Raw genomic sequence first — 27,317 nt, forward strand, 5'->3', positions numbered from 1 at the left:
CTATCCTTCCGAAATGAGGGGCAAATAGTATATTTCTCAGACAAACAAAAACTGCGGGAGTTCACTACCACACGACCACCCTTACAAGAAATCCTCAAGGGAGTACTGGGTTTGGTTCCTGAAAAATAACTACCACTGCCATAAAAACCCAAGAAAAATCTAAACCCGCTAGTATAATAAAAATGGCATTCATGAAGAGAAAACAAGCTAACAAAAACACTATCTACAACCTAAGGAACCACCAAACAAAGAAAGCAAACAGTAAATCAGAAAGCAAGGAACAAAAGAAACCTAAGACAACCAAACAACCAATAAAATGCTAGGAATAAATCAACACCTTTCAATAACAACTCTTAATATAAAAGGCTTAAATTCCCCAATTAAAAGACACAGACTGGCTGACTGGATCAAAAAGGAGGACCCAACTATATGCTGCCTACAAGAGACCCACCTCACCCATAAAGATTCACACAGACTAAGAGTGAAAGGATGGAAAAAGATTTACCATGCAAACAGAAAAGAAAAACGAGCTGGAGTAGCTATTCTTATATCTGACAAAATAGACTTTAAACTAAAAACCATAAAAAGAGACAATGAGGGACACTACTTAATGATAAAAGGTCTGATCCATCAAGAAGACATAACAATCATAAATATGTACGCACCCAATGTTGGAGCAGCCAGATTTATAAAACAAACTCTATTAGACCTAAAGAAGGAAATAGACACTAATACCATAATAGCAGGGGACCTGAACACTCCACTGTCAATATTAGACAGATCATCTAGGCAAAGAATCAGTAGAGAAACACAAGATCTAAACAAGACTCTAGACCAATTGGAATTGGCAGATATCTACAGAACATTCCACCCAACAACCTCAGAATATTCATTCTTCTCATCAGCACATGGATCATTCTCCAGGATAGATCACATATTAGGTCACAAATCAAGTCTCAATAAATTCAAAAAAATTGGAATTATCCATGTATCTTCTCAGACCACAATGGATTAAAACTAGAAATTAATAACAAACGAAACTCTGGAAACTATACAAACACATGGAAATTAAACAGCATTCTACTTAATGACATATGGGTCCAAGAAGAAATCAAGCAGAAAATCAAAAAATTTATTGAAACTAATGAAAACGATGATACATCATACCAAAACCTGTGGGATACTGCAAAAGCAGTATTGAGGGGAAAATTTATTGCATTAAACGCTTACTTCAGAAGAATGGAAAGATGGCAAGTGAACAACCTAACACTTCACCTTAAAGAACTAGAAAAACAAGAACAATCCAAACCTAAAGTTAGCAGACGGAAAGAAATCATTAAGATCAGAGCAGAACTGAATGAAATTGAAAACCAAAAAACAATTCAAAAGATCAACGAATCAAAAAGTTGGTATTTTGAAAAGATAAATAAAATTGACAAACCACTAGCATGGCTAACAAAAAAAAGAAGAGAGAAGACTCAAATAACAAAAATTAGAAATGAAAAAGGTGATATTACAACTGACTCATCTGAAATACAAGGAATCATTCGAGACTACTATAAACAACTATACGCCAACAAATTTGAAAATCTGGAGGAAATGGATAAATTTCTGGACACACACAAGCTCCCAAAACTGAACCATGAAGACGTAGAAAATTTGAACAGACCAATAACAATAAAGGAGATTGAAGCTGTTATCAGAAGGCTCCCAACAAAGAAAAGCCCAGGACCAGATGGATTCACAGCAGAATTTTTCCAAACATTCAAAGAGGAATTGACACCGATTCTTTACAAACTATTCCAAAAGATTGAAACGGACACAAATCTCCCAAACTCATTCTATGAAGCAAACATCATCCTGATACCAAAACCAGGTAAAGATATAACCAAAAAAGAAAACTACAGGCCAATATCCTTGATGAATATAGATGCAAAAATCCTCACTAAAATACTAGCAAACAGAATACAGCAACACATACGAAAAATTATTCATCACGATCAAGTGGGATTCATCCCAGGGATGCAAGGTTGGTTCAACATACGCAAATCAATAAATGTGATACACCATATTAATAAACTCAAACACAAGGACCATATGATCATCTCTATAGATGCTGAAAAAGCATTTGATAAAGTTCAGCACTCATTCATGACAAAGACCCTCTATAAGTTAGGTATAGAGGGAAAGTATCTCAACATAATTAAAGCCATATATGCCAAACCCACTGCCAATATCATCCTGAATGGGGAAAAGCTGAAAGCTTTTCCTTTAAGAACAGGAACTAGACAAGGATGCCCACTCTCACCACTCCTATTCAACATAGTGTTGGAAGTACTAGCCAGAGCAATCAGAGAAGAGAAGGAAATAAAGGGCATCCAGATTGGAAAAGATGAAGTCAAACTGTCCCTGTTTGCAGATGACATGATCCTATATATCGAACAGCCTAAAACCTCTACAAAAAAACTGTTGGAATTGATAAATGATTTCAGCACAGTAGCAGGATACAAAATCAACACACAAAAATCAGTAGCATTTCTTTTCTCCAATAGTGAACATGCAGAACGAGAAATCAAGAAAGCCTGCCCATTTACAATAGCCACCAAAAAAATAAAATACTTAGGAATTGACTTAACCAAGGAGGTGAAAAATCTCTATAATGAGAACTACAAACCACTGCTGAGAGAAATTAGAGAGGATACAAGAAGATGGAAAGATATTCCATGCTCTTGGATTGGAAGAATCAACATAGTGAAAATGTCCATACTACCCAAAGTGATATACAAATTCAACGCAATCCCCATCAAAATTCCAAAGACATTTTTCTCAGAAATGGAAAAAACTATTCAGACATTTATATGGAACAATAAAAGACCACGCATAGCCAAAGCAATGCTGAGCAAAAAAAATAAAGCTGGAGGCATAACACTACCTGACTTTAAGCTATACTACAAAGCTATAATAACCAAAACAGTATGGTACTGGCATAAAAACAGACACACTGACCAATGGAATAGAATAGAGAATCCAGAAATCAACCCACACACTTACTGCCATCTGATCTTTGACAAAGGCACCAAGCCTATTCACTGGGGAAGGGACTGCCTCTTCAGCAAGTGGTGCTGGGATAACTGGATATCGATATGCAGGAGAATGAAACTAGATCCATACCTCTCACCGTATACTAAAATCAACTCAAAATGGATTAAGGATTTAAATATACACCCTGAGACAATAAAACTTCTTAAAGAAAACATAGGGGAAACACTTCAGGAAATAGGACTGGGCACAGACTTCATGAATACAACCCCAAAAGCACGGGCAACCAAAGGAAAAATAAACAAATGGGATTATATCAAACTAAAAAGCTTCTGCACAGCAAAAGAAACAATTAAAAGAGTTAAAAGACAACCAACAGAGTGGGAGAAAATATTTGCAAAATATACATCTGACAAAGGATTAATATCCAGAATATATAAGGAACTCAAACAACTCTACAAGAAGAAAACAAGCAACCCAATTAAAAAATGGGCAAAAGAGCTAAGTAGGCATTTCTCTAAGGAAGATATCCAAATGGCCAACAGACATATGAAAAAATGCTCAACATCACTCAGCATCTGGGAAATGCAAATCAAAACCACATTGAGATACCATCTCACCCCAGTTAGGATGGCTAAAATCCAAAAGACTCTGAACGATAAATGCTGGCGAGGCTGCGGAGAAAAAGGAACTCTCATACATTGTTGGTGGGACTGCAAAATGGTGCAGCCTCTATGGAAAATGGTATGGAGGTTCCTCAAACAATTGCAGATAGATCTACCATACAACCCAGCTATCCCACTGTTGGGAATATACCCAGAGGAATGGAAATCATCAAGTCGAAGGTATACCTGTTCCCCAATGTTTATCGCAGCACTCTTTACAATAGCCAAGAGTTGGAAGCAGCCCAAATGCCCATCATCAGATGAGTGGATACAGAAAATGTGGTACATCTACACAATGGAATACTACTCAGCTATAAAAACGAATGAAATACTGCCATTTGCAACAACATGGATGGACCTTGAGAGAATTATATTAAGTGAAACAAGTCAGGCACAGAAAGAGAAATACCACATGTTCTCACTTATTGGTGGGAGCTAAAAATTAATATATAAATTCACACACACACACACACACACACACACACAAAAAAAAAAAAAAAAAAACCGGGGGGGGGAGAAGATATAACAACCACAATTATTTGAAGTTGATACGACAAGCAAACAGAAAGGACATTGTTAGGGGGGAGGGGGGAGGGAGAAGGGAGGGAGGTCTTGGTGATGGGGAGCAATAATCAGCTACAATGTATATCGACAAAATAAAATTAAAAAAATAAAAATAAAAAATAAAAAAAAAAAAGAAAGATGATTTCAGTAACAGCATCACCAAGGGAATAAAACACAGAATGGGAAGACCAGTAATAGGCCTATTGTAACATCCTACCAAGAGATGAGGAGGGCTTGAACCAAGAAAATGTAACAGGAACAGGAAAAAGAGAACATATTAGGAAAGATTTGGGGACTGCTTTTTGTCTCAATGGAAATATTGTACTGAAAGGGAAAACCTGTCTCCTTAAATCCCCCACAGAGACCTAGCGTGGACCCACGAGCACTTCAGGCTCCTGGCACATTCACAAGCATGGAGACGCCAGGACTCTTTCCTTGCACAGCTGAGATGACCACTGTGAACAGTTGCTTCATACAATAAGTACTTACCAAGGGCCAAGAAAGTAGAAGAGTGAAGTGATTATGAGCATGGAGTCTGAGCCATGCTTGTTGAGTTCAAATCCCAGTGTCACCTTACTTACTAGCAGTGAGATCTTGAACAAGTGATTTAACCTCTGCACCTCAATTTCTTCATCTATAAAACCAGGATGATAATAGTATCTACCTTATAGGATTGCTGCTGAGCAGAAAAGGAAACTTGAACCGTTGATAAAAGACAATAGTTCAGTAGAAAAACAAGAGGGGGATGACAACATTCCAAGCAGGAGAGAAGGCATATGCAAAAGAGAAGAAACATGAAATGAGCCTGACTTATGACCTTTGCACTCTCAAGACCCACATTCCCACTACTGGCTAAATGTCAGCTGGAATTCCAGCCCCATGGGCTGGACCTGAAATTCAAAAGGTCCAGAATAAAACCAATCACCTTCACAGTTCCTGTTCCTCCAGGCTCTAAAAGTCAGGGGCAGTGACACTACTGTCTCCCACCAGACTGTTCTCATTACTCTCTATGACCTCCTAAACACACAGACTGTAAGAATGGGTCAAGGGTGGAATGGTTGTCCAATGTAATCCATGCCACAGAGGAAGAGACAGAACATCTTCCAGGACCCTGAGTACAGGACCTGACTATGGCAAGATCAAAAGCAGGGAGTGGTGGGGATTTGGTATCAAGTCAAAGGTGGCAAAAAGCACTGCCCACCCAGGGACAGAAACTCTAACTCTCCAAACACAAACTATCCAGGCCCTGAAGAATCATTATTTGCTACAGGGTAAAGACCAACTTTGCATCAGGCTTTTGCAGAGCTAGAGGAATACCACCTCCTTCCCATTCTCACTCCCCTCCAGCTCTTTTGCTGATTCTAATTCTGTATTTTCCAATCAAAATTTTTACTGATAATCCAACTTCCCAAGGATTTTAATATAAGCAAGTACTCTAGTTTTCAGAGACAGGAGTTCTAGGATCAATAGGAACGATCACCCAGCCAATTACAATTAACCACACCAGACACAATGCTAGGTATATAGCATACATTATCTTTAATTTTCACCATAATCTGGAAAGGAAATAAAAAATTCCCTTTTAAGAATGAAAATACTGTCTGGGGGAAAAAGAAAAAGAATGAAAATACTGTGGCTGCCTAGTTAGCTCAGCTGTTTAAAGTGTGCTGTTGTAACACCAGGGTAAAGGGTTCAGATCCCTGTACAGGCCAGCTGCCAAAAAATAAATAAATAAATAAAAAGAATGGAAATACTGAAGTTTGGCAGCTGTGACAGAGGAGCCAGGACATAAACTCAGGTCTACCAGATTCCTGTATAAGTCAATTTCCAGAGTTTTTTTTTTTTTTTTTTTAAGATGACTGGTAAGTGGATTTTAACCCTTGGCTTGTTGTTGTCAGCACCACGCTCAGCCAGTGAGCTAACTGGCCATCCCTATATAGGATCCGAACCCGTGGCCTTGGTGTTATCAGCACCACACTCTCCCGAGTGAGCCACGGGCCGGCCCCTAATTTCCAGAGAATTTAACTAACATGAATCAGTCATCAAGGAACAAATCATATATGCTGCTAACTATCTCACTTGGTTCAATTCAGGCCCTAATCACCATTCACTTGTATTACTACAATGGATGGCAATGGGGTCTCCCAGCATCCAGCCTGGCCCTGCCTCAGACCAGTTCTCCACACTGCTTGCCTAAGGTATAAACATAACGATGTCCCTCCCTTTATAGAGCATTTTAATGCATTCCCCAACCCATAGCAGCATTTCCCAAACTTCCATGGACACCGAATTGTTCTAAATTGATGGAACACCAATTGGTATTTACAATATCTATTGAGTGCTTGGATTAAGAGCAGAGAGGGAATGAAATGGTCTCGGTAACTGATGCCAAAAAGAAATTAAAACTATGATCAAATAAAAAGAAGATTAGAAAAAAATCCATTTTCATATTCTCAAGAACAAAATTTCACATATTTTGTAATTAAAACACAAGACAGATGTCACATACTCCTAATCAAATAGAAATCACATATCAGGCTAAGTGGTAAATCTGAATCATGCAATAATATACAGATCCCAAATCACACGTGTGTTCATGATGCCCTGGGAGTCTCAACTTTTAGAATCATATAAATGTGTTTAGAATTTCCTACATTTATATTTTTAAAATGTATTTTAGAAAAAAATTACTCAAGTGCAGTTTTTTTTTAAACTCCTGTAACAGCTATCACACATTAACATTGTCCACCTTCAGTGGGTGGCAGGATAACCTGGAAAGCTTGTTAAATGCACATTGTCTCACAGTTGCTCTCCAGGTCAGGTTCTTCAGTGACTGGTGCAGTCACACACCAGCTGGCATTTAAAAGAGGGGGAGGCAGGGATTGAAACATATGTACCCCTTTTTTTTTATTATCTTTTTTTTAAGTGTAAGGATATATCATTAAGAAAAAAACACAAAAACAGTTAGATGTCAGTAGTTCTTAACTTTGGCTGCCCATGACAATCACCTAGACACTTGAAAAAAATACTGATGATTGGGTCTCACTTTCTTCCAATTCTCCTCCCAAATTATGAATTAATTGCTTGGATGTAGGGCCTGCACATCAGTATTTTTAAAAAGCTCCCAAGCCTGAAAACCACTGCTAAAGGGGAGGGAGGGAGGGAATCAAGAGGAGGCTACAATGGGTAGAAGCCAGTCTTCTCTAAATAAACCTTATTTTATAGATTTGACGTTTTTTTTCCCCATTTTTTGAAGTTAAAATTTTATTTTTATTTTTTCAACAATAGCTGTTTGTCTAAAAACTACATTATGAAGAAACATTGTAGATCTCAATAATCACACCAATGGAGCATAATCATTAATATTTAGAAAGTATTTTGTTATTTAAGCATATTTTCACAGATTGATATATTGTATAGTGATTTTTATGCCTTACATTTTTTTTTATAGATTTGACTTTTGAACCACGTAAATTTGTCTCATAATTACAAAATTAAATTAGAAAAAGCAAACTCTAAAACAAAGCAAATTAAAGCAAACCTAGCTGTATATTGAATTGGGAAGAGACTTACAGAAAAAACTATTTAAAGTGATTTCACTGGATATCCTAGTGGGGTATATGCTAAAGATAAGAACTCAAGAAGATCCTAATCTGTTTTCAGAAATCATACTGCTAGTATTGACTCAAACTATTACGTGTACATTATGAGATAAAGAAAATGAGTAATTATGTTAGTGTTACTGAATACTGGAATTTCTTGGCACTGAGGAAAGAATATACGTTAGGTTAAGTCAAGCACTGTAGGCCTGAATTTGAATTAGAAATATGACTAACCCCAGTAGCAATGAGTATCCCTACCATCCAGACCGTGTTCTCTATCTTTTCTGCCTAAAGGGAAACAGGGTTCCTAGAAGAAATTGCTGATTTCAGGTCTAGAACTAAAAATGTAACAAGATAAGACTGGAAAATCTTCTATCAGAAATCTAGGCCACGTAGGGCTGGCCCGTGGCTCACTTGGGAGAGTATGGTGCTGATAACACCAAGGCCACGGGTTTGGATCCCTATATAGGTATGGCCAGTTAGCTCACTTGGGAGAGTGTGGTGCTGACAACACCAAGTCAAGGGTTAAGATCTCCTTACCAGTTATCTTTAAAGAAAAAAAAAAAAAAAAATACTAGGACCATGTCAAAAGGAATCAGGAGGAAACTTGAAGAGGTTACCACTACAAAAAGATAGGATTATATAAGCCTCAAATAAGAACAAAATGGCAAATGGACTAAAACATATCAAATATGGTTAAATCCCTGAGTTTAAACAGTACTGATGTTTTAAAAAATAAAAAGACTTCATTGGTCATCTTTGGAGAATGCTAGGAAACAACTTATTCTAAAAACAGGTAAATAAAAGCAAAAACAAGCATTTATGCTGCCTTTCCTGAACAAACTATACTAGGAGTTGCTGAGGGAAGTTTTTCTTTAAAAAAGTATTCCAGTTTGTGTATGTAGAAGAGATGACAGAAAAAAACAATGATATTTGCAACCCCAGTGAATTAACTGTCTAGGCAACGATCAAGAAGACCATCAGCATCATAAACAAGAGAGACTAATCAGCCTTATGTGCCTCCTAATGAAAAATACATCAACAGCTATGAAATAGGATTTGGGGTGGGGAGGTGGCAGTGACAAACAAGCCTGAATCTGATCCAGCCTACACAGCAATGGTTCTCAAACAAGGGGGATCAGAATCACCTGGAAGGACAGTTAAAACACAGATTGCAGCGCCCCATCCTTAAGAGTTTCTGATTAATAGGCCTGGAGTGGAGCCAAGAACTTGTATTTCTAACAAGTTTTGCAGGTGATACTGACATTATTGATCCTGGAACCTCACTTGAAGAACCACTTCTCTAAAACTCACTATCAATGTAGAGGAAAAACAGGAAACAAAGGAACTTTGATGTAAACATCACAGTGATGTAGTCAGCAAACTCCAGATAGTGAAAAATTCTACAAAATAAACAACCTGCTTTCTTCTACAAATGAGCTTCAAAGGAAAAAGAAAGATGGAGAGAAATCCTATAGATTAAAAAAGTCTTTAAAAATATAGGCCTGTTAGCTTAGTTTGTTAGAGTGCAGACTTATGATAACCAAAGTCATGGGTTTGGATCCCCATACCAGCCAGCCAGCACACACACAAAAAACCCATATATATAAAATATATAAAATATAATGTACAGACCTTATTTGGGGATGTGCAGAGAAGTTTGGACACAGACTGGATATCTGATACTAAGGAATTATTGTTAATTATTTTAGATGTAATACAAGTTTTGTGGGTATATTTTTTAAAAATAGTCCTCAGAGACAAAAACTGAAATACTTATGGATACATTTCTGGAAGTTTTAAAAATAATCTGGGAGGGGGAACTTTTAAAAATAATCTCAAGTGGGAATGTCTCAAGAGCTGCAGCCAGTTCACAAGAACTGATTTTGACATTCCTTCCCCAACTCCATGTTCAGTGAAATTGGGTTGGTAGCTTGAAATTGGCCATAGTAAGTAAATGCATGAGTAAATACTTCCCACGGGAAATTTACAAACACTATATAGTTTATAAACAGAGCTGGTGATAAACATTTAGCATGGTATCACTGGCCACGGGTTAATGAAGTTGGATAATCAGTAGATGGGGTTTATTACACTATTTTTTACTATTGGCAAAAAATTAACATTTATTCACCCTTTTTTTTCTTTCATAATTGAGATTTTATTGGTTGTGTTGAGGATCAGTACACAGACATTTCAATGTGTACACAATTCTTAAGATACATACCAAAACTCTAAAAAGCCATGTATTATGATTCTTTTTAAAACCATTATTCCAGTGACTTTCCAGCTTCAAATTTGGAGGCAAATTCTCCTTAAAAGGATATCAAGTACCAGTATCTTCAGATGTTAGTACGGTATTACATAAATCCCACCAATTCATAATTTAATATCATATACAATACATACTCAAATTTTCTTTTTTTTTTTTCTTTTAAAAGATGACCGGTAAGGGGATCTTAACCCTTGACTTGGTGTTGTCAGCACCATGCTCTCCAAAGTGAGCAAACCAGCCATCCCTCTATAGGGATCCAAACCCGTGGCCTTGGTGTTATTAGCACCACACTCTCCCAAATGAGCCACGGGCAGGCCCCAACATACTCAAATTTTCAATCATTCATAGCACATTAACAAAATTATTAGGAAAACTGGACTACCATGACCAAAGACATTACAGAGCATACACAATTCTGGCAAGGAGAGCAACAATCAAGGAGTGGTTTTCTTTAGGAAACAATTCTACTAAAAAACAACATGGGAATAAAAGTAATTTTAAATGTTCAAGACACATTAAATGCACAACTGTGACTCCAAATTGCCAAATTTGTATTACAGGATATGAAAACTAGCCCCATCTATGGAATTTTAAGCTGACACCCAAGATAGCCAAAGCCTCCCATAATATTCTGACTGTACCAAAAAAAAAAAAAAAAAAAACCCAGCAACTGATGCCACTACTTTAAAAAAAGTATATACTATTTAAAAAATGGGATGAGGTGGGAGTCCCTCCCTCTTAAAAAAGTTTCTAGTACTAAAAAATTTTGCATTTACAAAATAGTTGATAAAAATATTCATCTGGATTATATGAGAAGGGTGACAGGGACCACTGATAAGACAAGGTATATGACATTAATCAGACTTGGCTTCTTTCTCTCCTGCTTCATCAGAGGCTGTACTCTTCTCAGTTTTAGTTTCATTGTTTTCTGCAGGTAAATCTTTAGTTTCTTGGTTAGTCACTTCAGCCTGTTTTCCCTTTGCCCTACTTTTCTCTTTCATTTGCACGTTTTTGCCTGAAGATTTATTTATCCTTTGCTGCTGCCTTTTTGGCTTCATTTCCACTTTTGCAGGATCTGGCTTAGCTGACAACCTCGCTGATCCCCTCTTGGGCCCTTCCTTTGCTGTCCTTTCAGCTGAGCTGACCTTCCTCTTCAGAATCTTGGCGGCAGGGAGGGTGCTTGCTAGGTGCTTGTGGACCGCAGCACACTGAAAGCTTTCACAAAGCTGGGCTGACCCGCTCTTTGCAAAGCACTGTCCTAACAGATACATCCAGCCAGTAAACATAGACCTTTACTCTAAAATAATCACTGTCACCCACCACCTCTTGCCCTAATACAAACTAGTAGGTTTGACATTTCTTTGCTCCTGGAGTAGCATCTGCCTAAAAGGCCCATCTCCATCCCAGCCCCATCCTCTCAGACTCAGAAAAGACACCTCTACTCCAAGAGCTGAGCAGCCCCCCTTTTCTACCATAGCACACAAAAATTCCATGTGTCTACCACATCATACTAAAAGCTGCTAAGGAGTAGGGATGGGGACTTTCCTGTCATATTTTGTCTAGTACAAACCTTGGTACACAAAGACATTAAACATAACTGGACTGAATAAACTTTTTCCTAATACTCACGCTGGGAAGGACTAAAATCCATGTCCCCTTTCTGGTGTATATCCTCTCACCAACTCACATCTGACACCTAATTTAAGCAGAATTATAATATGAATATAAAACTATTCTGACATCAACTGTTATACTTTAATATAATTCTGACACTAGCCACCCTGAGTTAGCATTAGACTCCACAAGTTAAAGGGCATAGTCCCCAACAAGAAAGCTCTTACTTCAAATGACAGCTATACTTCAGGGGTCTCCAGGCCACCTGCACTTCTGACCAACTGGCTACAAATTCAGGAGTTCTCATGACCCCCTCAGGTTCAATATGCACTAGAACTCACAGAAATTATAAGTACTATACCTGTAATTACAATTTTATTATACAGGTTACAAATCAAGACCAGCCAAATGAAGACACACATAGAGCTAGGTCTGGAAGGCTCCCAAATACAAATTCTTTCCCCATGGAATCAGGGCACATCACCCTCCCAGCACATCAATATGTTCACCAGGCAGGAAGATCCACCAGGCTTTGTGTTCAGAGTTTGTATTGGGGTTTCATAACATAGACATGAATGACTGAATCACTGGCCACATGATTGAAGTCAGGCCCCCTCCTTTCCCCAGAGGTTCAGTTGCCTCAAAACACCAACCCTCTAATCACATGGTTGGTCTTTCTGGTGACCATGCCCTGTCCTGAATCATCTCGTTAACATAAATTCAGGTATGATCCAAGGGGCTCATGAATAACAAAGTCATCCAACCACTTGGGAAATTCCAAGGGTTTTTACATGTTCTATGCCAGGAACCCAGGACAAAGGCCAGTTATGTTCTTCAGTATACAAAAAAAAAAATTGTTAAAACCCTCTAATCAACTTACAAAAATAAAAACAAACATTTTAAAAAGATATTTTTAAAAAAGGCTTTTGTAAAAAAATATATATATATGTATGTGTGTGTGTGTGTGTGTGTGTGTGTGTGTGTGTGTGTGTGTATATATATCTCCCCGAGATCACTGATGCCCACTCATTTTAGGGGGACTAAAACTCCACTCTTATTTATTAGCATTTCAGATACTATTCATCTGCTAGACTACAAACCATTTTTAAAAGCTCATGTAGGGCCGGCCCGTGGCTCACTCGGGAGAGTGCGGTGCTGATAACACCAAGGCCTCGGGTTTGGATCCCATATACGGATGGCCGGTTCGCTCACTGGCTGAGCGTGGTGCTGACAACACCAAGTCAAGGGTTAAGATCCCCTTACCGGTCATCTTTTTAAAAAAAAAAAAAAAAAAAAAAAAAAGCTCATGTACATTACAGCTAACCATACTCAGAACTATCTGGTCATCACTAGAAAACAGCCCTAGAGCATCACCAACCAGATGGGGCTTCTCTTTTCTGAGCTGAGAAACCAACCCACTAGTTGAGCACTGGACACTTGGTCTGGAAATGGCAAGACAAATCACCTACCCTGTTAATGATCATGGGGTCACCAAAGAGCCTCAATAATATTCCCCAAAAGAACCCTCAAGAACGTGACAAAAGGTGGTAAATATGTTTACATCATGAAGCAAACTCCTTTAATCATAATTTTACTTTAAAAATATAGGGTGCTTCAAAAAAACAAAAACACACCACTGCAAACTGAACAACAATTCTCTAAATACTGGTTCATCCAAAAAATCTTTATCCGTATTTCTACATCAATAGTCACTGTCTTCACACACAACATCTTGTGGATAACACAACTTAAAACTGTTGTTGACAAATTTCCAGGCAGCTATCAGACTTGGACTGAGTCATTTACTTTTAGATTATATATTCATTTAAATATGACCTCAAATGCAAAAGAAATAATACAAGCTAAAAGTTTTAGTTACCAGCCTCTGAACATTCATACTTTTTTTTTTAAATCCCAAACAGCCATACTCTATATTTTACAAATAGGAAAAATTATACAAAACTTATAGTGAATACACAATACACAAGAACAGTCCTAGTAGGTCACATGTTTTATGAGACAAAAAAACTGTCCCAACACTACTTTCATTCCTGAAACCACATCATCGAAAATTATTACAAAGAGATTCTTCTTTTTTTTTTTTTTTTAAGATGACCAGTAAGGGGATCTTAACCCTTGACTTGTTGTTGTCAGCACCACGCTCACCCAGTGAGTTAACTGGCCATCCCTATATGGGATCCCAACCTGTGGCTTTGGTGTTATTAGCACCACCCTCTCCCGAGTGAGCCACGGGCCGGCCCACAAAAAGATTCTTAATGAGTAAAATATATCCCCTATTATTTTCCTACAAGTTACTTTTTATTTGAATGGGAACCCTTGATCCATTTTTTACTGAGCAAACATTTAATCCTGAAATAATCTCATCCTTCAGCAGAGCTGTAAACTAAGGCTATTCAATGCCAAAGACTAGAAAACAAGCTCCTCACACAGTCTCCAGACTGGGCAAATACATCCACATCTGCTCTTGCCCACATACTATGCATCTGTGGCTTGTCCAGAGGCCCCAATTGCATTTGTTCCTTCAGATGAGGACATCTCAAAAGCTACCTGTAGGTTAAGTGAAAATGCATTAACAAGCTCAGGTTTTTTGTGGGGGTTTTTTTTTTGTTTTTGTTTTTGTTTTCTTGGATCTATTGAGACTGGTTTTTCTTTTTTATTCTTTTAATATGGTGAACTACATTGATTTTTTTTTCTGTATCAAAATTATTTATTTTTTATTAGCATATTCATTGTTACAAATCATACTTCTTTTTTTAATTGTTTTTAAAAATTTTTATTGAATCAAAATTGATTATACATATTTTGGGGGCTCAACACTGAGATATGTTGATCAAATCAATATTACTAGCATACATATTGTTACCAATTATAGTTATTCTTTATGACCCTTGTCCAATCCTACCCCATCCCCTTTCCTCTCCCCCTCCCCGCTCTAATCACCCTAGATTTCTTCTCTCCTTCTGAAAGAATAATGGTTACTCTGTTGATTTGCTGCCCAAATAATCTGTCCAAGGCATGATCAGTTGCCCCAATACTATCATAGAGCAGATGTCTCTTCCATCACTATGAAATGGGCTCTGTGGAGACAAACATCCTCCTCCTTTCTTTATCTCTGCTGGTGACTCTCCTTGTGTCAACTCACTCCAGTGGCTGCTGGACCATCTGTGTGGTGGTTGTGGCATCTAGCCGCCTTCACGGCAGCCATGGTTATCGTGGTGGCTGTGGTGGGCCACCTACATGGAGGAGATGTTTTTGGCCTGCTCCGTGGCGCTGGCAGTGTGCCTGGTTGTGGAGAGTGTCCGATCCTTGGTTCCATGCCCCAGGTCCCCAAGTGGGTCCTGAGGTACTGGCACAGTGTGCCTGGTTGTGGAAGGGGGTTTCGGTCCCCTTCTCCATGCCTCAAGACCACGGCACGCTCCAAGGCACTGGTGCAGTGTGCCTGGTGGTAGGAGGGAGATCTGGTCCCCTTCTCCATGTTCCAGGTCCCAGGGCAGGCCCTGAGGTGCTGGCGTGGTATGCCTGATTGTGGGAGGGGGGTCCAGTCCCCCTCTCCATGCTCTGGGTCCCAGCACGGGCCCCGAGGCACTGGCACGGTGTGCCTGGTTGTGGAAGGGGGTCCGGTTCCCTTCTCCATTCCCCAGGTCCCCAGGCAGGACCCGAGGTGCTGACAAGGTGTGCCTGGTTGTGGGAGGGAGGTTCGGTCCCCTTCTCCATGCCCTGGGTCACAGGGAAGGCCCCGAGGCACTGGCCTGGTGAGCCTGGTTGTTGGAGGGGGGTCCGGTCCCCTTCTCCATACCCCAGCTCCCCTGGCGGGCCCCAAGATACTAGTGTGGTGAGCTTCGTTGTGGGAGAGGGGTCCACTCACATTCTCCAGGCGTTAGGTCCCTGGGTGGACCTCGAGGCGCTGGTGCTGTGTGCCTGGTTGTGGGAGGGGATTCCGATCCCCTTCTCTAGGCCTTGGGTCCCCAGGTGGGCCCCGAGGTGCTGGCGTGGTGTGCCTGGTTGTTGGAAGGGGGTCTGATCCCTGGCTGCTAGCACCGGGTCCCCGGGCAGGCCCCTAGGCATTGGTGGTGTGCCTGTATGTGGGAGTGGGGTCCGGTCCTTGGCTCCAATCCTCAGGTTCCTGGGTGGGGCCCCAAGGTGCTGGTGGTGTAAGTGGTGGTGGGCAGGGGTCCTGCCTCTGGCTCTATGCCTCATGGGCCCCAAGGCATTCACGGTGTGCCTGGACCAGAACTAAGTTTTTGTCCTTTGCTTACTTCTAAAACAGGGGAACTTCCTGTGGGAACCAGTACTTGAGCTGTGTGGTTGAGGTAAATTGCTGCTTTGCTGCTGTTTCCCTAGGGAAGGCTTTTTGTGCAGCTCAGTGTTTAATGGTTGACCTTATAGGTACTTCCGGCTCTCCAGATATTCGGTGCACCTGGGTTGTATAGAAACTCTGATCCGGGCCTGAATTTTTCATTGAACTGCACCCCACGCAATTCTTCATTCCTGACCAGTCTCCTCTGAGTGGTCCTGCACTGATGGGGGGCGGATTGGCTGACCTTGCTGTGTCCCAGTGTTCTCCCAGTGAACCCATCTCCCCCACCGCCCATGCTCCAAACACTTCCCATGGGACAGGCCATGTGCCAGTCCCTTGTGATGACTCACTGGCCTCTGAGTGGCTCCCCTTTTCAGCTGTTCTGGCTCCTTGCTCCTGCGTGGGTCCACGGGAACCCTGTTAGTGGTCTTGCTGTCCTGGGGGTCATCAAAGTCCTCTTCTCCCCTTCCCCCAATAATTCCATCTAAAGGGCACAGCTGCAGCTTCTGCCAGCTCCTGCTCCATGTGCTCCAGCATTAAAGAGGCCACAGCCCAAAATGCTGAGAGCAGTTTTTTCTTTCTCCCTTCATGGTTTCTCCTGCCTTCATGAGTTCCACAGGTCTCTCCTCCTCTTCACCTGAGCTTGGCTGATGTTACATTTTTACAGTTGTAAATTCATTGATTTGTGGGAGAGAGTGACACTGGGGACCATCTATTCCGCCATCTTGACCAGAAGTCCCATACTTATTCTTTATGCCTCTTATCCAATCTCTCTCTTCCCTTCCTTTTCCCTCCCCCTCCCCCACTATTAACCATAGACTTGTTCTCTCCATCTGATAGATTAACTGTTTCTCTGTTGGTTTGTTGCCTAGATGATCTGTCCAGTACTGAGACAGGTGTGATCAAGTCCTCCCCTATTATCATAAATCAGATGCTTCCTCTACTACTCCTGAGTGTGCTTTGTGAAGAGAAAGAGGACCTCTTTCTTTGGCGGCGGAGGGGAGGGAGTCTCCACCAGTGCCTCTCCTTGTGTCAATGAAGTTGAGAGTCTGGATATGCCATCTGTACTGTGGTCATGACTGTTGTTATAGAGACTAGCTGCTTTTGTGGCAGCCATGGCAATTGTGGTGGCTATGGAGGGTTACCCATGTGAAAATGGTGTTTTTGGTGTGCTCTTTACTTGGTTGCAGCTGGGTTCCACTTCCCCAAGCTCCAAACCTCAGGACTCCAGCGGGGCCCAGGGCCATGGCAGCAGCTTGCCTAGTTGTGGCTGGGTTTGGCTTCCCCCAGCTCCACACCTCAGGGCCCAGGCAGGGCCCCAGGGTGGTGGTGGCAGCTTGCCTAGTTGCAGCTGGGTTTGGCTTCCCCCAGGCAAGGATCAGTTTTTGTATTAACACTAGAATGAATCCTTTGTGTTCTACAATAAGCATCCTCCATTTTTTTAATAGTCATATTTCCTTAAGAAGGGCCACAATATAAAGAGAGCCTACCTTTTCTCTTCTGTATGGAAAATTATTTCTTCCACATGGCTCATTCCCAGGACCACTTTTTTTTTTTTTTTGACCTTTTTTTAAAAAAATTTTTTAAATTTTTAAATTTTTATTTTTTTATTTTTTTATTTTTTTACCCAGGACCACTTTTTAAAAGGCAGGAAGGTTATAAGTTTTTACTGCCATCTAGCAATAAAAGCTTGGAAGAAGTAAAGAGAAGGTCACATACGTTTTAGCTGCACAAGTGAGGAGCAGAGTCCATGGGGTGCAGCAACACTACATTCTCCTACCTCTTCACACCTCTTCAGTGTGAATTGTCCAAGAAAAGGAGGGAGCAGCTTTACTGTGAGGTAGGGGCACAGAAAAATAAGACTGGATAAGACACCCAAAGCACTGCAAAAAGGAAAACAATAATAAAGAAAAAAAACAGGTACGTTGGACTTCATCAAAATTTAAAACTTTTGTGCTTCAAGAATGAAAAGACAACTCATGAAATGGGAGAAAATATTTGCAAATCACATATCAGATAAGAGACTAGTAACCAGAATATATAAAGAATTCCTATAACTCAACAACAGAAAGATGAACAGCCCAACTAAAAATGGACAAAGGGGGGCCGGCCCGTGGCTCACTCGGGAGAGTGTGGTGCTGGTAACACCAAGGCCACAGGTTTGGATCCCATATAGGGATGGCCGGTTGGCTCACTGGGTGAGCGTGGTGCTTACAACACCAAGCCAAGGGTTAAGATCCCCTTACCAGCCATCTTTTTAAAGAAAATAAATAAATAAATAAATAAAAATTAAAAATAAAAATGGACAAAGGACTTGAATAGACTTTTCTCCAAAGAAAATATACAAATGTCCAACAAGCACATGAGAAGATTTTCAACATTAGTCATTAGGAACTAATTAAAACCACAAATGAATACCACAATAAGATACCACTTCACACTCACTGGGATGGGTAGGGTCAAGAAGAAAAGTGTGGGCAAGGATGTAGAGAAATTGAAACTCTCCTATCTTGGTAAGAAGGCAAAGTAGTTGAGCCTTTGTGGAAAACAGTTTGGCGGTTCTTCAAAACATTAGACACAGAATTATCATCTGACTGCAAGATTCTACTCAAGGGTATGTACCCAAAAAACTGAAAACAGGTACTCAAACAAGTAAATGAACAGGTACGTTAATAGCAGCAGTATTCATATCAGCTGAAACGAGCAAACAGCTCAAATGTCCATTAACTAATGAACAGATAAACAAATTGGGGTATATCCATACAATGGAATACCATTCAGCCATGGAAGGTGATGAAATACTAATATATGCTACAACGTGGGTGAACCTTGAAAACATTATGCTAAGTGAAAGGGGTCAGGAGCAAAAATACCACATATTATACGATTTCATTTATGTGAAATGTCTGGAATAAGCAAATCCATAGAGACAGAAAATAGACTACTGGTTGCAAGTGGTAAGGAGTGGGGAGGATGGCGAGTGACTACTAAATGGTACAGGGTTTCTTTTTGAGGTGATGAAAATATTCTGGAATTATATAGCAGCAATGGTTGCACAACTTTCTGAATATATTGAAAATCACTGAATCACTTTAAAAAGGTTAATTCTAGGGCCAACCCCGTGGCTCACTAGGAGAGTGTGACACTGGGAGCGCTGGCGGTGCTCCTGCTGCGAGTTCAGATCCTATATAGGGCTGGCCGGTGCGCTCACTGGCTGAGCACGGTGCCGGCGACACCAAGCCAAGGGTTGCGATCCCCTTACCGGTGACAAAAATAAAAATAAAAATAAATAAAATAAATAAATAAATAAAAAGTTTAATTTTATGTGAATTATGTCTCAATTACAAAAGAGAAAAAAGATGGACAGAACATTTAGAATCAAAGCTAGGTATTTAGGAGCTCAATAACTGGAGGTGGTATTTCATAGACAAGACTTGCAAAAGGATAGATGTAAAGAATAACAGAAAAGGAAGAGTCAAGGACTACTCCCACCCCACCGCAACCTAACTCTTAAATCTTGGCTCTCCATACCTCCCCTTCCATTCCTGACCTGTCTCCCAGCCAGCTCCAGGACTATCTTTTCCATGACCTGCTGGCTATTTTTACCTGGCCATCATGCAAGCCTATCAAATTCCTCAATAGGTCCAACTGTCTTTCTTTTAACAAAGAAGGGAGGGAGAATGGAAGGGAAGGAGAGAGACAGAGGAAGGAAGGAAGGAAAGGCATTTGAGGTATGAAATAATCTAAACAGTATGATGGCCGTACTCAGATCCTGATTCCACTACTCGCTAGTTGTATGATGCTGGGTAAACTCTAGGCTTCAATTTCCTCATCTGTAAAATAGAACTAATTACGATTCCTACCTTAAAGGATTGGGAGGATTCAATGAGATAATGCAAATAAACCACAGAGCATTGAGACTAGCACAGAATAAAGGCTTAATAAATGCTGGCTGCCCGTACTGCAGAACTGTACTTATGGTTACATTATGTAAAATGTATGCCAATGACACAGAGAACTGCTCTTCTCTTCCTGACAATATTTCCTGATTTGACTGACATGATAAATTTTGTAAACAATCAAACTGCACATTTATAATTTGTGTACCTTTTTTGCCATGTATGTGTTTTTTTTTTAATTTATTTAACTGAAAAAGAAAGGTGATTGCCCAAACCTTGTGAATGTACTTAATCCCACTGAGCTGCAAGCTTAAAAATGGTTAAAATGGTAAATTTTACATTATGCATATTTTATTTTGGCAGCTGGCCGGTATGGGGTTCCAAACCCGTGACCTTGGTGTTATAAGGCTGCGCTCTAACCAACTGAGTTAACTGGCCAGTCATTATATATATTTTGCCACAATTTAAAAAAAAAAAAAAAAAAAAAAAGACAGGCTGGCCTGTTAGCTCAGTTGGTTATAGTGAGGGCCTACAACACCAAGGTCACGGGTTTGAATTCCCATACAGGCCAGCCACCAAAAAAATAAAAGAAAAGAAAGAGGGGTTATTTGGGTAATGGTGAAGAGAATGGATGGGTGGAGGGAAAGATGAGTGGAGACCTAAAGATGCTCAGCTACATCCAGTTGAGAAGCAATGAAAGCCAAACCCAAGGTAGGGACAATGGGAAGAAAATCTCCTGGGTTTCCTGCTTAAGGAGTTAGAGGAAACAGAACAGTCTGACAGGTAAGCTAATAAAATTGGTTTTAGGCATTATGAGTTTGAGAAAAGACCAGCTGGCAAAATGAACATAGATGGGTGTGCATCTCAGCAGGAAAGTTCTGAGCTGTAGTTTTGATTTTGAAGGTTCAAGTCAAGGCAGTAAATAATGGTCAGGAAGAGAGTCACTCACCAAGGGAGAAAAGGTTGTAAACCAAATTCTGGGGGTCATCAACCAGCATTTTAAAGACAGGGAGAAGGCGAAATGGTGAATGCAGAGCCAGGGAATGGATGTCAAGAAGGGAGAGCACTTCAAGAGGGGATGTTCAACAGTGTCAAGATCCTGCTGAGAGATTCAGATATGTGAACTCAGGAATATTATTATTAAGCAATTCCAAAAAAAAATCTGCTAGTGCAATGTGGGCCAATTCCTACATCAAGTGGCACACACTGTACAGTAAAAAATGAGGGAAAATCCTAAGGAATCTATTTTTAAAAATCAAAATAAATGAGTTCAGAAAGATTGCAGGAGTTAAGATCAATTTAAAAAAATCAACTGTATTTCTATACACTTGCAATGAATAATCCAAAAACGAAATTAAGAAAAAAATTCCATTTACAATAGCATCAAAAAGAATAAATTATTTAGGAATAAATTTAACAAAAGAAATGCAAACCTTATACTCTGGAAACTACAAAATACTGTAGCAAGAAATTAAAGAAAATCTAAATAATGGAAAGATACATTCATAGATGGGAAGATTTAATATTGTTACGATAGCATTAATGTCCAAAATGATCTACAGATTCAACGAAAACCCTATCAAAAGCCCAGCTGGCTTCCAGCAATTGACAAGCTGATCCTAAAAGTCACACGGAAATTCAAGGGACAATAGGACAAAAACAATTCTAAAAAAGAACGAAGTTGGAGAACTCACACTTCCTGATTCCAAAACCTACTACACAGCTACAGAAATCAAGACAGTGTGATACTAGAATACAGTCAGACATATAAATCAATGGAATAGAATTAAGAGTCAAACAGACTCTCACATTTATGGTCAATTGATTTTCAACAAGAGTACCAAGCCAATTATGTGAGGAAAGAATAGTTTTTTCAACAAATGGTGCTGGAACAACTGGATATCCATATGCAAAAGAATGAAGCACCTCACACCTCATACAAAAATAACTCAATATACCAAAGACGTAAATGTAAGAGATAAAACTCTTAGGAAATATAGGAGTTAATCTTCATGACCTTAGATTTGGCAATGGTTTCTTAAATATGACACCTAAAGCACAAACAACAAAAGAAAAAGAATATACTTCATTGAAATTAAAAAGTTGTCTGATTCAAAAGACAACATCAAAAAAGTAAAAAGACAACCCACTGAATGGGAGAAAATATTTGTAAATATTATCTGAAAGAGGATTTGAATCTAATATATATAAAGAACTTCTACAACTCAAAAATAAAAAGACAACCCAATTTAAAAATGGACAAAGAACGAGAATAGACAATTCTCCAAAGAAGACATACAAACGACCAACAGTACAGACAGTAAGTGTTGACAAGGATGTGGAGGAATTAGAACCCCCAATACACTGCTGGCTGGAACGTAAAATGGTTCAGTCACTTCGGAAAATAGTCTGGCAATTCCTCAAAGGGTTAAACACAGTTACCATATGGCCCAGCAATTCTACTCCTAGGTATACACCCAAAAGAAATGAAAACTATGTCTACATACAAATTTATACACATGAATGGTCATAGTAGCATTACTCAAAATAGTCAAAAAGTAGAAACAATCTAAATGTCCATCATCCGATGAATGGCTAAACAAAATGTGTATATCCAAACAGAACAGTATTCAGCAATAAGAAAGAACGAAGTACTGATACAACACAAACCTTGAAAACATTACGCTAAGTGCCGGGAGTGAAAGACCACATATTGTATGATTCTGTTTTTAGTTGTCCCTTGGTATCTGCAGGGCATTGGTTCCAGAACCTACCCCCACCTTGGATACCAAAATCTCAGATGCTCAAGTCCGTTATATAAAATGGCATAGTATTTGCATATAACCTATGCACATCCTACTGTATATTTTAAATCATCTCTAGATTACTTATAATACCCAATACAATGTAAATACTATATAAATAGTTGTCATACTGTATTGTTTTTTTTGTGTGTTTTTTTACTGTTCTACTGTTTTTCTTCTTTTTTCTGAATATTTTTGATCTGCAGTTGGTTGAATCCGTGGATGCAGAATCTGTGGTTGTAGAAAACACAGATATTGAGGACTGACTATATATGAAATGTCCAAAATAGGTAAATCAATGGAGACAGAAAGTAGATTAGAGGTTGCCTAGTGATGAGGGAATAAGGATGTTGGTGGGTGATGGCTAAGGTATATGGGGTTTCTTTTTGTGGTGATGAAAATGTTCGAAAATTGATTATGATGGTGGTTGCACATATAAGTGAACATATTAAAAATCACTGAATTATACACTTTAAATGGGCGACTTATATGGTATGCAAATTATATCTCCATAAAGCTGTTACCATAAAAAGGCTAGGAAACCCACAAGTATAAATGCCTTATGGTAATTACAGAAGTGACCTGAGTCTGAATGCCAATTTATTGCTCTTATGTAGTTAGAATAACTTATTAATAAGTCTGTACATTTCAGGCTTTCTCAACAGTTAGATATTCATAATATTTTATACTTTGGTGTATTGTTTGATATCAAAGCTGTTATTAAAATAAACTACTAACAGCTAATAAGTTTTTTTATTCTTTCCAATTGTACACAATGTTATAAACTGAATTGGTGGTTAACCACAAGGACCCTACTAAGCAAAGCATCCTTGCTATATACAGTTCTAATACTACCTATCCTATTTCTAATTTAAGTAGTGTGGACTTATTAACCTAATATTGTCACTGTATTTGAAAGATTATTTTTTCTTTTTCTGTCTTTTTTAATTATGGTAAAATATACATAACATACAGAACATTTTTAACCATACCATTTAAATCATTTTTAAGTTTACAATTCAAAGGCATTAAGTACATTCACAATGTTGAACAACCATCACCACTATCCAACTCCTGACCTTTTTCATCATCCCAAACAGAAACTCTGTACCCACTGAACAAGAGTACCACCTTACTACCTTCTCCCTAGCCCCTGGTAACCTCTATTCTATTACTCTCTGTCCCTATGAATTTGCCTATCCTATGTACCTCTTATAACTGAAATTGTACAATACTTGTCCTTTTGTATCTGGTTTATTTCATTTAGAATAACGTTTTCAATGCTGTATAGTCACTATGTTGTAGCATGTATCAGAATTTCATTCCTTTTTAAGGCTAAATAATATTCCATTGTGTATAGACTACATTTTGTTTTCCCATTTATCTACTGATGAACAATTGGGTTGTTTCCACCTTTTGGCTATTATGAACAACGCTGCAATGAACATTGGTGTACAATTATCTGCTTAACTCCCTGCTTTTTATTCTTTTGGGTATATATCTGGGAGTGGAATTGTTCCACCATATGGTAATTCTACATTTAACTTTTTGAAGAACCACGAAACTGTTTTCCACAGCAGCTGGATCATTTTTTATATTGCTCCTGAGCAATGAGAAAGGGCCCCAACTTCTCTACATCCTGGTTATTTTCTGCTGTTTGTTTTTTTAAAATAATAGCCATCCTAATGGTATGAAGGGGTAACGCAATGTGTGCAATTTATTTTCAGCCTATTATTGGTAAGTCCACTTTAAGACATAAACAAAACAAAAAAAATTTTAAGGGTTTAAATTACACCTCTATTTTAAACAAAAAATATTTAAATACCAACAAAATAGAACACAAGGTTACAAAGATTTTAAGTCAATCCAACTTTGAAAAAGATTAAAAATAACAAAGAATTAAAACATAATATAAAAACTTGCAAATTCTGTTTTACTCATCTAGGACTAATTTCTAAAATACTAATGTTTGTGTAAATAAATATTGTCACAAAGCAGGTTTACAGCTTTGTGATTTATAGAAATGACTATGAAACAAACCTAGGAGTCACTCCAGAAATAAAGCTTTTATCAGCACCGCACTCTACCAAGTGAGCCACGGGCCCGGCCTGAAATAAAGCTTTTAAAAACACATTTATCCCTGGGAGATTGTTGTCACTGCCCTCATTTTAAAGATAAGAAAATCTGAAATCAAACAGGTTTGACAACTTGCCCAAGACCACAAAGCAACCCTGTGGCAGAGATTTGGAAAATAACTTATTTCAGAAATTTCCGATTTAAAACAAAACAAAACAAAACCATATAATGTGCAAAAAGTTAAGAGAAACACAGAAGAGCAATTTCCACTCTTTAAGCATGAATAAACTTAGGGACATTGCCCAGTGCACTGAAGCTTACAATCTCCTACAGCAATGACCATTAATTAACTCCTTGCCAGCTGTGACTCGAATGTGCGGCCAAACTGGATTCAATTTAGAACTAGTTTTTTTGTTTTTTGGGTTTTTTCCCCCCAGCGTGATCTAATAACAAACACTGACTCTAACTTTGTCTCTCAAATGTTTTCATTGTTTTGTTAAATTTTGGCTGTTCAAAAGCAGGATAAGTCTATTGTTAAATTGACAAAGCATAAGTTGAAGCAACCAAAGAAAACAATTGCTTCTTGACATCATTGCTTAAATGATATGTAGAAAGTGTTAACTTTTCTTTCCTGCAACCCACACACTAAACAAGATAGTTATTATTTACTCTCAACCCAATTTGATTCAATCGTTTTTAACTAATTTTTTTTTTTTTTTTAAAGAATATTCCCAGGGACCATATGAAAGAAATGCATACTGAAGTAAGCAGGGGTGAAATGACCTGACTCAGATTTGCTTTAAATACTTTGAAAAAGGAAAAAAAACAAAACAAACAAACAAAAAAAAAACATATAGATGACAAAAACTGACAACTGCCGAATGCTGGTGATGGTAGACAGGGGTTTATCTCACCTTTCCTCTCTTTTGTCTATGCTTAAAAGTTTTTCACAATAACTTTTCAAAAAATAAGTTATTTCCAAACGAAGTTGCCGTTCTGGTTATTAAACACGAGTCACTGAATGTGAATGCTCTTGTCCTCGAAACCAGACCATGCGAAGGGTCTCAAACAGAGGCGAGGGATTCTCTGGCGGGGCCGAGTTGGGCTCCACACCTCTCGGGCTCGCACCACCACGAGGGCCCAAAGCGCGCACGTTTCCTTCAAGGCTGAAATCTGACAAATCCCTCCATGAGCTCTGGAGCTCGGAGGGCCGCCGAACTCAGTTTGGAAGTGGCGCACGCGGGCTCACGCCGGCGGCTCAGGGAAACCCAAGAAACTCCCGCTAGAGAGTTCCCAGGTCCGCTAAAGACGCACTGCCCCTCCCCCGCACCGTACCTCCTAAAGAGAGCCCTTGCACCACTCCCTCGGTCACCCACCCCCAACCTCCACCCCGCCCGCCGCCTACCTTCCAAGTCCGCGTCGTCCTCCGAGTCGCTCTCAGTGTTCGCGTCGGCGACAGTGTCAGGGCCAGGCTCAGGCGTGTGGAAGTCCGAAGGAGGGGCAGCAGGCGGGACTGAGGCTTGGGCGCGGGCCTCGCGCTGGCGGGTGAAGTAGTCTACTGCGAAGTCGATGAGGTCAGGCGGCTGCTGCCGCAGCACCTCCACGGTGTAGCCCTGCAGCAGCTCCGTGAGCCCCGGTGGGATCTGGATGTGGCTCATGCCAGCGGCAGGAGCGGAGACCGGCAGATCAGGTACGCCGGCGACCACTGCCTCCGCGCTCCCTCACGCCGGCCTCTCGCTCGGCGCCCGCGAGGTCCCCTCAAGCGCAGCCCCAGTCGGGTCTTCTTCGTGTCGCGCCACTCTTTGGCCGGTTCTGCGTTTCCCGGCCGCGCAACCCTCGGCGGGCCTGGCACCGCCGCCGCTGTCACTGGGCCGCCGTCGCCGCAGACAGGACCGACCGGCAGGAGAGAGGGACGGGTGGGGCGGGCGCTCGGTTTGTGACGCATGCGGCCGCAGGCGTGCGCGCCCCCGCTGAGTGCCTATCTCCAGTGCGCGTGCGCCGTTGGGCAGCCCGCCCGTGAGTAGGTCGGGGGTCGAGGGGGCGCGGGGATAGACTGCAGACTCCCAGCAAGGAACCCAGGAATTGGGTGACAGGTGGTCTACTCGTGGTCATGAAGATCTTTCATTTATTTATTTTTTTAACACACACTAAGAGCCTCCTGTTTGCCGGCATTTACTGAGCGCTAAGGACGCAGCCAGACGGAGTATGGTTCTGGCTGGGGTGGAGGGCAAGAGGGCCCACTTTAGGAGGTGACATTCAAGCTGACCCAGAGGCCTGAGCAGGACCCGACCAGAGGAAGATCTGGAGGAAAGCCATTCCGATCATAGAGCACAGCAAGAGCAAAGGCCTGGTCGAGTCAGGTCTACCCTTGCTGCCAGGTGGAATGGTGGAATGACCATAGGATCCTTAGGTGTCTGCCAGGAAGTCTGTGAGATGTCAAACGGAAAAGGCCTTGTAGGGG

General features: G+C 40.1%; 2 protein-coding genes across 2 annotated transcripts in view; both read right to left on the reverse strand.

Moving 5' to 3' along the window:
* The window catches only part of PRKAR2A (protein kinase cAMP-dependent type II regulatory subunit alpha), a 119,839-nt gene extending 93,085 nt beyond the window's left edge, over positions 1-26,754 (reverse strand). The window contains exon 1 of the mRNA XM_063113684.1: positions 26,262-26,754. Within this exon, the coding sequence (XP_062969754.1) occupies positions 26,262-26,514 (253 nt within the window). The 5' untranslated portion in view covers positions 26,515-26,754. The remainder of the gene's footprint in view (positions 1-26,261) is intronic.
* LOC134390846 (non-histone chromosomal protein HMG-14-like) lies at positions 11,000-11,416 on the reverse strand. Its single transcript, XM_063114626.1, has one exon. It carries the CDS (start codon positions 11,414-11,416, stop codon positions 11,000-11,002), a length of 417 nt encoding a protein of 138 aa, XP_062970696.1.
* Positions 26,755-27,317: the final 563 nt, after the last annotated feature.

This window comes from Cynocephalus volans, chromosome 11 (assembly GCF_027409185.1).
Source record: "Cynocephalus volans isolate mCynVol1 chromosome 11, mCynVol1.pri, whole genome shotgun sequence".
NCBI classification, from domain to species: Eukaryota; Metazoa; Chordata; class Mammalia; order Dermoptera; family Cynocephalidae; genus Cynocephalus; species Cynocephalus volans.